Source organism: Amblyraja radiata, chromosome 8 (genome assembly GCF_010909765.2).
Source record: "Amblyraja radiata isolate CabotCenter1 chromosome 8, sAmbRad1.1.pri, whole genome shotgun sequence".
Classification (NCBI taxonomy): domain Eukaryota; kingdom Metazoa; phylum Chordata; class Chondrichthyes; order Rajiformes; family Rajidae; genus Amblyraja; species Amblyraja radiata.
Window position 1 is genome coordinate 78,414,851 of NC_045963.1, and position 13,225 is coordinate 78,428,075.

At 46.9% G+C, this 13,225-nt stretch overlaps 1 protein-coding gene across 2 annotated transcripts in view; it reads right to left on the reverse strand.

The window, feature by feature from the left end:
• Window positions 1-6,094, reverse strand: part of kif16b (kinesin family member 16B) — a 122,871-nt gene extending 116,777 nt beyond the window's left edge. Inside the window, exon 1 of one of the 2 annotated variants that reach the window (XM_033026286.1) lies at window positions 5,802-6,063. In XM_033026286.1, the coding sequence (XP_032882177.1) occupies window positions 5,802-5,848 (47 nt within the window). In that variant the 5' untranslated portion in view covers window positions 5,849-6,063. Of the gene's footprint in view, window positions 1-5,801 lie in introns of both variants that reach the window. The other variant, XM_033026287.1, reaches the window with a different exon arrangement.
• Between the last annotated feature and the right edge of the window lie 7,131 nt (window positions 6,095-13,225).

Sequence of the window (13,225 nt, forward strand, 5' to 3'; positions counted from 1 at the left end):
AGTGATACAAATGAAATAGAAACTAGAATCAGTCCCAGATTTAATGGTCCACTCAGGGTTATGAAATTTAGCATTTGACTTTGTAAGTTATTGCAAATCACAAACAACAAAAGTGCAGAGAAATGGATGCAGATGTCCCAAACCACAGAACAATCAAATATACTACAACCTAGAAGTACTTCAAAAGATGTTAAGTTTATATTTCATTTTAGATAATAGGCTGCATTTTATAAGCAAGATTCGAAAGATTTCACTTCCACTTCAGTAACGTTGCGCCTCAATCACTTTAGTTGCAAATAAGAGTATATTTGCTTGGTTTCCAATTACAAAACATAATCACATTTTAGCTGCAAATATCACCTTCTCCAAATAGTCCGAATCAAAGTATCTTTGGTCCGAATATATGTCTGGAGGCAAGCAATAGAAGGTTCCTAAATCCCATCATCTCCTATCCCCAATCCAAACTTCATCATTATCAAAGATCATAGAGCGGTGAGGCAGTAGCTCTACCAGCTGGGCCGCTCTATGATCTTTGATCATTACAATATCCTTTTCCCTTGAATCAGAATACTGACGAGCTTAGTGCTCTATCTCTATTATACTAAAACTCTTCCCTTTGTTCTCAATATTTTAAATGTCTGTGTGAGCCAGGGTTTTATTGGCTTTCTTTTAACCTCCTTAATTTGTATCTTCCAATCTTCCCATTTGCACACATGCTACTCACATTTTCTCCCCCGGATACATGTCGTCATGTCGCATTTCAACCTATATTTCTCAAGTTATTAACCTTTTAAAAACAGCTTCAAAATATTAAAGTTTTCAACGTTCTAATATTGAAGAAAAAAATGCCGACTGACATCACAATACATTCACACGCTGCGTGCGAGAGGGGCACTCCAGCATTCAACCCACTTGGCCCAGCTGTGATCCCTCGTCCTCTCCATCTCTATCCTCCCTTCCCCCCCCCCACTCTACCCCCCTCACCGCCCTCTCTACCCCCTCCAGCACTCGGCCCCGCTGGGACCCATTCGGCCCCGCACGCTCGGCTCGGCGCACAAAAGGAGGGCTACAAGTACTGGATTCGGGACGAGGAGCCCATCGTGGAGAGATACATCGGCTTCATTACCGTGACCCCTATGGCTCCAGAGGAGAGTTTGAAGGGTTTGTGGCGGTGGTGAACAAGGACATGAGTGCCAAGTTCACCCGGCTGGTGGCCTCTGCTGAGCAGCTGCTGCCCCAGCTACCCTCGCCCCAGCCCTTTGAAATGGCCCGACTTCACCTCCCTCGACGTGCTCACCTTCGCTGGAAGATCACGACAAGGACCTGTACATCAAGTGGAAAGGCTCCTCCTTCGAAGTCCAGGTCGGCCTTCACGAGCTGCTGGGTCACGGCAACAGGAAGCTCTTCGTCCAGGACAGGGGTTTCCGAACTATGGCCCGCGGGCCACATCAGGCCCGCCAAGATCCTGCCCGCAGCAAGCTCAGCACAGGACGGTGCGTGTGTCCGTTATGGGCCAGTCCCACTTAGGCGACTGCAGGAAACTTGTTCATGGGTGGTTACCAGGGAGTCGCCTTCATGATCATGAGGAATTCCCGCATTCTGGGAACTAGTCTTCTGTAAAAGTGTAACTTTGGGACACCTGTTCCCACCTCTGTAAAACTGTTTAACACTGCCTTTGTACAATCGCTGCTGAAACCCTCAGCTGCATTTTATTTACCTGCACAATTAACTACATCGATGCATTTCTGGAGGACTTTCTCATTCTATTTTCCATAAACCATTTGGGGTGGTACAGTGGCACAGCAGTGGAGCGGCTGCCTTACAGCACTGGAGAACCAGGTTCGAGCCTGAGTACGGGTGCTGTCTGTGTGGAGTTTGAATATTTTCCCTGTGATTGTGTGGGTTTTCTCCGGGTGCTCCGGTTTTCTTCCACATTCAAAAGACGTGAAGGTTTGCAGGTTAATTGGCTTGTGTAAATTGTCCCTTGTGTGTATGAAAGAACTAGTGTATGGATGCTCACTGGTTGACGTGGACCCGGTGGTCTGAAGGGCCCATTTCCCCACTGTCTCTCCAAACTAGGCTAAACGTGAACTCACATTAATTGCTGCTTAGGATCCATCTTGCTAGTCCCATCCACCCACCTCCAGTACTAGCTGACCCACACTGGTTTGGATTTAAACATACATTTGATTCTAATTGTTTCCTAATCTCTCCTTGATCAAAATCTCTAATCCTTTGCAGCACAATGACCCTCAAAGTCATTAGTGCGCCTTAACTCCTGCTTCTTGGGGTTCTCTAATCTTCCAGTTTCATCAATGATGGCCATGCTCTCCAAAAACCCCTTTGAACTGAATTCAAAGATACAACATGAAAACAAGTTATTCGGCCCACTGAGTCCTTGCCGACCATCACCCAACTATTCATCCCAGTTCTATGTTATCCCACTTTCACATCCCCTCTCTAAACATTAGGGGCAATTGATAAAAGACAGATAATCTGCTAAATCACACGTCTTTGGGATGTGGGAGGAAACTAGAACATTCAGAAGAAACCAACACAGTCAGAGGGAGAACGTGAAAACTCCACACATGACAACACCCAAGGTCAGGATTGAACCCAGGTTTTAGGACTCAGGATTAGGACTCAGGATTAAAGCACACGGCATTGGGGGTTCAGTATTGATGTGGATAGAGAACTGGCTGGCAAACAGGAAGCAAAGAGTAGGAGTAAACGGGTCCTTTTCACAATGGCAGGCAGTGACTAGTGGGGTACCGCAAGGCTCAGTGCTGGGACCCCAGCTATTTACAATATATATTAATGATCTGGATGAGGGAATTGAAGGCAATATCTCCAAGTTTGCGGATGACACTAAGCTGGGGGGCAGGGTTAGCTGTGAGGAGGATGCTAGGAGACTGCAAGGTGACTTGGATAGGCTGGGTGAGTGGGCAAATGTTTGGCTGATGCAGTATAATGTGGATAAATGTGAGGTTATCCATTTTGGTGGCAAAAACAGGAAAGCAGACTATTATCTAAATGGTGGCCGATTAGGAAAAGGGGAGATGCAGCGAGACCTGGGTGTCATGGTACACCAGTCATTGAAAGTAGGCATGCAGGTGCAGCAGGCAGTGAAGAAAGCGAATGGTATGTTAGCTTTCATAGCAAAAGGATTTGAGTATAGGAGCAGGGAGGTTCTACTGCAGTTGTACAGGGTCTTGGTGAGACCACACCTGGAGTATTGCGGACAGTTTTGGTCTCCAAATCTGAGGAAGGACATTATTGCCATAGAGGGAGTGCAGAGAAGGTTCACCAGACTGATTCCTGGGATGTCAGGACTGTCTTATGAAGAAAGACTGGATAGACTTGGTTTATACTCTCTAGAATTTAGGAGATTGAGAGGGGATCTTATAGAAACTTACAAAATTCTTAAGGGGTTGGACAGGCTAGATGCAGGAAGATTGCTCCCGATGTTGGGGAAGTCCAGGACAAGGGGTCACAGCTTAAGGATAAGGGGGAAATCCTTTAAAACCGAGATAAGAAGAAATTTTTTCACACAGAGAGTGGTGAATCTCTGGAACTCTCTGCCACAGAGGGTAGTCGAGGCCAGTTCATTGTCTATATTTAAGAGGGAGTTAGATGTGGCCCTTGTGGCTAAGGGGATCAGAGGGTATGGAGAGAAGGCAGGTACGGGATACTGAGTTGGATGATCAGCCATGATCATATTGAATGGCGGTGCAGGCTTGAAGGGCCGAATGGCCTACTCCTGCACCTAATTTCTATGTTTCTATGTCTCTGGCTCTGTGAGGCAGTAGCTCGACCAGCTGTGTCGTTCTAAATTTACTCTCCTTTAAACCAGGACTGGAGATGTTCTTTTTGGAACAAAAGTGAAAGAAGGTAAATTTAATTGAGGTATATAAAATTAAAAGCTCGGTGTCAAATTTTATTTGATCATACTCCTCCAATAACATTTATTTAAAAAATGCTAAATTTAGATATAGATCATTGTGCATGCCTTTAAGTATGCTAGAAAGCAAATTACATGCAGGGAAATACTTTTAAAGTTCAGTCACAGTTACATTTGTACACGGCAAATACTCAGTGACACTGAAAAACAAAGTGCTGTAGTAACTCAGCGTTTCGATTCTGGATATTTCTTCAAACAATCATTATTTTAAAAAATGTTAGCCAGGACATTGATGATAATTCTCCTGTTCTTCTTTGAAATAGCCTGGGTAATCTTTCATAAACAATCGGAGGCGGTACACAGGCCTCGGCCTCATACAAAAAATTACACCTCCGTCACAGAAGCCTGGTTGACAAGATATTAAAAGATACTCAAATGCTGTCATTTTAAGGAGCACCTAAAAAGGGCAGATGGACAAGCACGAGCAGGCAATGATTTTAAACATAGCATCAAAGTATAAACATTACGACACAAAGTGCTGGTGTACATTACTTCGTAGAAAAGTTACTAGATTTAAAAAAAATCACAAACTCATAAAAAGTTCTGATGAAAAGTGATATTTCTGAAATAGTAACACTCTGTTGTTGCTGCTGAGTATCTCCTATGTTTTCTAACAACCTATTTGTTCTACTTCTGCAAGGAGATATTACGACAGACAATAAACAAGCAATGCCTTAACAGGAGAAATCACAGCTGCAATAAAAATAAAGTAAAAAACAAGCCAACAACTCATTAACTGTAACTATTAAGTCATGTGACATAGAAACAGGCCCAACTCATCCATGCCGATCAAGGTGACCCATCCAAGCTAGTCCCATTTGGCCCATATTTAGCCCATATCCCTCCAAACCTTTCATATCCATGTACCTGTCCAAATGACTTTCAAATATTATTATTGTACCTGCCTCAACTACTTCCTCTGGCAGCTCATTCCATATAACCGCCATCCCGTGTGGAAAAAGTTGCCCCTCAGGTTACTACTAAATCCCCACCCCACCACCTTAAACCTATGTCCTCTGATTCTTGATTCCCCTACTCTGGGTAAAAGGCTCAGTGCATTCAACTCATGATTTTATACACCTTAGTAAGATTCACCCTCAACCTCCTGCACTCCAAGGAAAAGTCCTCGCCTAGTGTAGGTAGACACAAAATGCTGGAGTAGCTCAGAGGGACAGACAGGCAGCATCTCTGGAGAAAAGGTGACGTTTCGGGTCGAGACAATAGACAATAGATGCAGGAGTAGGCCATTCGGCCCTTCGAGCCAGCACCACCATTCAATGTGATCATGGCTGATCATCTACAATCAGTAGCCCGTTCTTGTCTTCTCCCCATATCCCCAGACTCCGCTATCTTTAAGAGCCCTAACTAGCTCTCTACTGAAAGCATCCAGATAACCTGCCTCCACCGGCCTCCACAGAGAATTCCACAGACTCACCACTCTCTGTGAGAAAAAGTGTTTCCTCGTCTCAGTTCTAAATGGCTTACTCCTTATTCTTCAGACCGTTCTTCAGACCAGGACTTCCAAGTCCTAACTTGCCCAGCCTCTCCCTATCCACTCTGCATCAGTCCTAACTGATATTATCTGTAATTGTCTGTAGGATCGGCGAGTTGTTTTCAGTTATCAGTCTTGCTTTTTAGGTGATTGGAGCAGAATTTGGCCATTCGGCCCATCGAGTCTACACCGCCCGCCATTCTATCTCTCCCTCCTAACCCCATTCTCCCGCCTTCTCCCCGTAACCCCTGACACCAGTGCTTATCAGGAATCTATCTATCTATCTATCTCTGGCTTGGTTGGGGTAAGTTTTGCGGCGGCGCTGCTTCCCCAGGGCCGGACCTTTACCTCAGGTTCATCGGTCTGAGCCGCACCGCCACCTTCACCGAGGCCATGATTCATCACTTCCACCTTTCCAACGCCGGCGCCTCTCAAAGTGTTTGTTTACAACTGTTGGGTGCGGTGGTCAGCGATCACGGGGCGTTTAAAACTTTCTGCACCACTCGGATCCGGCGTCGTCACCGCCGCCGCCATCATCAACATAACCCGCGCGCTGCCGTTACCAACGGCCGCCAACTGGCGCCCGGTCAGATCGAGCCGTAAACGCCAACCGCGCCCCGCGAGGCCCAAAACACCGCGGTACGTCCCGCCCACTCCCAACCCTCATTGGCCGACCGCGGCTGTGATTGACGGCGTGGCTCACCATTCACGACGGCCGACCAGCCCGGGGTGGTGATTGACGGCACAATTCACCACTCACGGCGTACGTTCCGCCCCGGGGGGAGGGGGCGGTGAGATCCCGCCATCCGTCCCCGCCCTCCCTCCCGTTGCCCCGGCAACGCCGTCGCTGCGCACAGTCGGACAGCAGCGAGTGTCATGGCGGCCGCAGGTGTGGGGCTTGTCCAGGCGACGTTGTTGCAACTTCACACACTCCTCTCGCAGGATGATGACTCAATCGTTCCATGAACGCCAGGTATTCATACAACAGTACAGCACCAGCAAAGGCCTTTCGGCCCGCAATGTCTTTAGGAAGGAGATGATGAGAATTTTCTTTAGTCAGATGGTGGTGAATCTGTGGAATTCTTTGCCACAGACGGCTGTGGAAGCCAAGTCGGTGGATATTATAAAAGGTACACAAAAATTAAGCTGGAGGAACTCAGCGGGTGCAGCAGCATCTATGGAGCGAAGGAAATAGGCAACGTTTCGGGCCGAAACCCTTCTTCAGACTGGTGGGGGTGGGGGGGGCGAGGAGCCCGAAGGCTGAGGAATGGGAGGAGACAGCAGGAGGGCAGAGGAAGGGGAGGAGACAGCAAGGACTAACAAGATTGGGAGAATTCAATGTGAATGCCCCCAGGATGCAGACTCCCCAAGCGGACGGAATATAATAATAATAATAATAATAATGGATTGGATTTATATAACGCCTTTCTAATACTCAAGGCACTTTACATCGCATTATTCATTCACTCCTCAGTCACACTCGGTGGTGGTAAGCTACTTCTGTAGCCACAGCTGCCCTGGGGCAGACTGACGGAAGCGTGGTTGCCAATCTGCGCCTACGGCCCCTCCGACCACCACCAATCACACACACATTCACACACAGGCAAAGGTGGGTGAAGTGTCTTGCCCAAGGACACAACGACAGTATGCACTCCAAGCGGGATTCGAACCGGCTACCTTCCGGTTGCCAGCCGAACACTTAGCCCATTGTGCCATCTGTCGCACCATATGAGGTGCTGTTCCTCCAATTTCCGGTGTTGCTCGCTCTGGCCATGGAGGAGACCCAGGACAGAGAGGTCGGATACGGAGTGGGAGGGGGAGTTGAAGTGCTGAGGGCAGGTTGGTTATTGCGGACCGAGCTGAGGTGTTCGGCGAAACGATCGCCCAACCTCCGCTTGGTCTCACCGATATAGATCTGCTGACATCTAGAGCAGCGGATGCAATAGATGGGGTTGGAGGAGATGCAGGTAAACCTCTGTCGCATCTGGAACGACAGCTTGGGTCTTTGAATGGAGTCGAGGGGGGAGGTAAAGGGACAAGTTGCGGTTGCAAGGGAAAGTGCCCGGGGAGGGGGTGGTACGGGAGGGAAGGGAAGAATTGACAAGGGAATATTATAAAAGGACTGGACAAGCTAGATGCAGGAAAAATTTTCCCAATGTTGGGCGATTCTTATGAATAAGTTTATTGGCCAAATATGTACTCATACAAGGAATTTTCCTTGGTGCTCCGCTCGCAAGTAACAACACGACATACAGAAACAAATAAGAATGACGCATAAAAAATTAAACATTAATAATAAAACATTATAGTTTAAACATGTGAATGAAATAAAATACCAGAGCAAAAGGAGGCTACAGACTTTTGGTTATTGAGTAGTACTGCTGGTGAAAAAAAGCTGTTTTTATGTCTGGCTGTGGCGGCTATGACAGTCCGGAGTCGCCTTCCAGACGGAAATGCTTCAAAGCGTTTGTGGCCAGGGTGAGAGGGATCAGAGATGATCTTGCCCGCTCGCTCCTGGCCCTTGCAGTGTACAGTTCATCAATGGGGGGCGAGTTGCAGCCAACAACCTTCTCAGCTGATCGGACGATTGCTGCAGCCTGCGGATGTTGTGCTTGATGGCTGAGCCAAACCAGACCATGATGGAGAAGGTGAGGACAAACTCTACGATGGCAGTATAGAATTGGACCATCATTGCCTATGGCAGATTGTGTTTCTCTAGCTGCCGTAGGAAGCTGCCGTAGGAGAGGCCCAGGGAGCCGTTGGTGCGAGGGGAGGAGTACCTGTGCTGTAAGTATAAAATACATCGCGGGGCTTGCTTTCACAGAGGCCCAGGGAGCCGTTGGTGCGAGGGGAGGAGTACCTGCGCTGTAAGTATAAAATTCATCGCGGGGCTTGCTTTCACAGAGGCCCAGGGAGCCGTTGGTGCGAGGGGAGGAGTACCTGCGCTGTAAGTACACCAAAATCGGCAACGTTCCAGAGAAGGAGTCTGGTGGAAGCCTCTGATTGGTGGAAGAGGACCGGGTTTACATTTTTACATTTCTACCTTCAGGTTAAGGATTCTGGGAGTTAAGGATTCTGGGAGTTAAGTGTACAGTATTTATTAGTATTTATTAGTAAAGTTTAAAGGATAAAGTTTTGTGTTTTTTTAATATTTAATATAGAGTTAATTTGGGAGTAAGATATGTCAGTGGAGATTGGCCCCGTGGTTTGCTCAGCCTGCAACATGTGGGAGATCAGGGATAAGGTCGGTGTCCCTGGTGACTACGTTTGCAGGACGTGTGTACAGCTGCAGTTCCTGGCAGACCGCATTGAACGATTGGAACTGCGGCTGGATTCATACTGGAGCATCCACAATGCTGAGAAAGTCGTGGATAGCACGTACAGCGAGTTGGTCACACCGCAGGTAAAAGGTAAGAGGACAGAAAGGGAACGGGTGGCCAATAGCCAGCAAAGCAGTAGGCAGGTAATGCAGGAGTCCCCTGCGGTCATCTCCCTCCTAAACAGGTATACCATTTTGGATACTGTTGAGGGAGATGGCTCATCAGGGGAATGCAGCAGCAGCCAAGTTCATGGCACCATGGGTAGCTCTGCGGCACATGAGGGGGGGAAAAAGAGTGGAAGGGCAATAGTAATAGGGGATTCAATTGTCAGGGGAATAGATAGGCGTTTCTGCGGCCGCAAACGAGACTCCAGGATGGTATGTTGCCTCCCTGGTGCAAGGGTCAGGGATGTCACTGAACGGCTGCAGAACATTCTGGAGGGGAAGGGTGAACAGCCAGTTGTCGTGGCATATTGGCACCAACGATATAGGTAAAAAAAGGGATGAGGTCCTACAAGATGAATTTAGGGAGCTAGGAGATAAACTTAAAAGTAGGACCTCAAAGGTAATAATCTCTGGATTACTACCAGTACCACGGGCCAGTCAGAGTAGAAATAGGAGGATATTGCAGATGAATACGTGGCTTGAAAAATGGTGCAAGGGGGAGGGATTCAAATTTTTAGGGCATTGGAACCAGTTCTGGGGGAGGTGGGACCAGTACAAACAGGACGGTCTGCACCTGGGCTGGAATGGAACCAATGTCCTTGGGGGAGTGTTTGCTAGTGCTGTCGGGGAGGATTTAAACTAATGTGGCAGGGGGATGGGTACAAGAGCAGAGAGGCAGGGGGGTGTAAAATGAGGGTAGAAGCAATAGGTAGCAAGGTGAAAAGTAAAAGTGGCAGGCAGACAAAACCAGGGCAAAAATCAAAAAGGGCCACTTTTCAACATAATTGTATAAGGGGTAAGAGCGTTGTAAAAACAAGCCTGAAGGCTTTGTGTCTCAATGCAAGGAGTATTCGTAATAAGGTGGATGAGTTGAACGTGCAGATAGCCATTAATGATTATGATATAGTTGGGATCACGGAGACATGGCTCCAGGGTGACCAAGGCTGGGAGCTGAACATCCAGGGATATTCAATATTCAGGAGGGATAGAGAGAAAGGAAAAGGAGGTAGGGTAGCGTTGCTGGTTAGAGAGGAGATTAACGCAATGGAAAGGAAGGACATTAGTTTGGAGGATGTGGAATCGGTATGGGTAGAGCTGCGAAACACTAAGGGGCAGAAAACGCTGGTGGGTGTTGTGTACAGGCCACCTAACAGTAGTAGTGAAGTTGGAGATGGTATCAAACAGGAAATTAGAAATGCGTGCGACAAAGGCAAAACGGTTATAATGGGTGACTTCAATCTACATATAGATTGGGTGAATCAAATTGGCAGGGGTGCTGAGGAAGAGGATTTCTTGGAATGTATGCGGGATAGTTATCTAAATCAACATGTAGAGGAACCAACGAGAGAGCAGGCTATTTTAGACTGGGTATTGAGTAATGAGGAAGGGTTAGTTAGCAGTCTTGTTGTACGTGCCCCCTTGGGCAAGAGTGACCATAATATGGTTGAGTTCTTCATTAAGATGGAGAGTGACATTGTTAATTCAGAAACAATGGTTCTGAACTTAAAGAAAGGTAACTTTGAGGGTATGAGACGTGAATTGGCCAAGATTGACTGGCAATTAATTCTAAAAGGGTTGACGGTGGATATGCAATGGAAGACATTTAAAGACTGCATGGATGAACTACAAAAATTGTTCATCCCAGTTTGGCAAAAGAATAAATCAGGGAAGGTAGTGCATCCGTGGATAACAAGGGAAATCAGGGATAGTATCAAAGCGAAGGATGATGCGTACAAATTAGCCAGAAAAAGCAGCATACCAGAGGACTGGGAGAAATTCAGAGACCAGCAGAGGAGGACAAAGGGCTTAATTAGGAAAGGAAAATAGATTATGAAGGAAAACTGGCAGGGAACATAAAAACTGACTGCAAATGTTTTTATAGATATGTGAAAAGAAAGAGATTAGTTAAAACAAATGTAGGTCCCTTGCAGTCAGAAACAGGTGAGTTGATCATGGGGACAAGGATATGGCGGACCAATTGAATAACTACTTTGGTTCCGTCTTCACTAAGGAAGACATAAATAATCTGCTGGAAATAGCAGGGGACCGCGGGTCAAAGGAGTTGGAGGAATTGAGTGAAATCCAGGTTAGTCGGGAAGTGGTGTTGGGTAAATTGAATGGATTAAAGGCCGATAAATCCCCAGGGCCAGATAGGCTGCATCCCAGAGTACTTAAGGAAGTAGCTCCAGAAATAGTGGATGCATTAGTAATAATCTTTCAAAACTCTTTAGATTGTGGAGTAGTTCCTGAGGATTGGTGGGTAGCAAACGTAACCCCACTTTTTAAGAAGGGAGGGAGAGAGAAAACGGGGAATTACAGACCAGTTAGTCTAACATCGGTAGTGGGGAAACTGCTAGAGTCAGTTATTAAAGATGGGATAGCAGCACATTTGGAAAGTGGTGAAATCATTGGACAAAGTCAGCATGGATTTACGAAAGGTAAATCATGTCTGACGAATCTTATAGAATTTTTCGAGGATGTAACTAGTAGCGTGGATAGGGGAGAACCAATGGATGTGGTGTATCTGGACTTCCAGAAGGCTTTCGACAAGGTCCCACATAAGAGATTAGTATACAAACTTAAAGCACACGGCATTGGGGGTTCAGTATTGATGTGGATAGAGAACTGGCTGGCAAACAGGAAGCAAAGAGTAGGAGTAAACTGGTCCTTTTCACAATGGCGGGCAGTGACTAGTGGGGTACCGCAAGGCTCAGTGCTGGGACCCCAGCTATTTACAATATATATTAATGATCTGGATGAGGGAATTGAAGGCAATATATCCAAGTTTGCGGATGACACTAAGCTGGGGGGCAGTGTTAGCTGTGAGGAGGATGCTAGGAGACTGCAAGGTGACTTGGATAGGCTGGGTGAGTGGGCAAATGTTTGGCAGATGCAGTAAAATGTGGATAAATGTGAGATTATCCATTTTGGTGGCAAAAACAGGAAAGCAGACTATTATCTAAATGGTGGCCGATTAGGAAAAGGGGAGATGCAGCGAGACCTGGGTGTCATGGTACACCAGTCATTGAAAGTAGGCATGCAGGTGCAGCAGGCAGTGAAGAAAGCGAATGGTATGTTAGCTTTCATAGCAAAAGGATTTGAGTATAGGAGCAGGGAGGTTCTACTGCAGTTGTACAGGGTCTTGGTGAGACCACACCTGGAGTATTGCGTACAGTTTTGGTCTCCAAATCTGAGGAAGGACATTATTGCCATAGAGGGAGTGCAGAGAAGGTTCACCAGACTGATTCCTGGGATGTCAGGACTGTCTTATGAAGAAAGACTGGATAGACTTGGTTTATACTCTCTAGAATTTAGGAGATTGAGAGGGGATCTTATAGAAACTTACAAAATTCTTAAGGGGTTGGACAGGCTAGATGCAGGAAGATTGTTCCCGATGTTGGGGAAGTCCAGGACAAGGGGTCACAGCTTAAGGATAAGGGGGAAATCCTTTAAAACCGAGATGAGAAAAACTTTTTTCACACAGAGAGTGGTGAATCTCTGGAACTCTCTGCCACAGAGGGTAGTTGAGGCCAGTTCATTGGCTATATTTAAGAGGGAGTTAGATGTGGCCCTTGTGGCTAAGGGGATCAGAGGGTATGGAGAGAAGGCAGGTACGGGATACTGAGTTGGATGATCAGCCATGATCATATTGAATGGCGGTGCAGGCTCGAAGGGCCGAATGGCCTACTCCTGCACCTAATTTCTATGTTTCTAAGTACATCCTCTGTTGGGCCTTTTGACTGTTGAGTCGATAGTGGTCTCCCATTTCAGGTCCTTGGAGATGATGGTTCCAAGGAACTTAAAATACTCCACAGATGTGACTGATGTTGTTGATGGTAAGTGGGGGGAGGGGAGGGGGAGCTCTCCTAAAGTCTACTATCAATTCCACTGTCTTAAGAGCATTGAGCTCCAGGTTGGAACAAAGGCACCAGGACGCCAGCTGTGTCACTTCTTGTCTGTAGGCAGATTACTCCCCATCCTGGATCTGTCCAATCAAGAAGAAGGGTTTCGGCCCGAAACGTCGCCTATTTCCTTCGCTCCATAGATGCTGCTGCACCCGCTGAGTTTCTCCAGCAATTTTGTGTACCTTCAGTCCAATCAAGGTTGTGATGTCCACAAACTTGAAAAGCTTGACAGAGGTGTCTGTGGAGCTGCAGTCATTGGTGTAGAGAGAGTAAAGGAGAGGAAAGAGTACGCAGCCTTGCGGTGCTCCTATGCAGAGGATCTGCGGGTACGAGATGTGCTTTCCCAGCCTCACATGCTGCTTCCTGTCTGTCAGGAAGTTGGT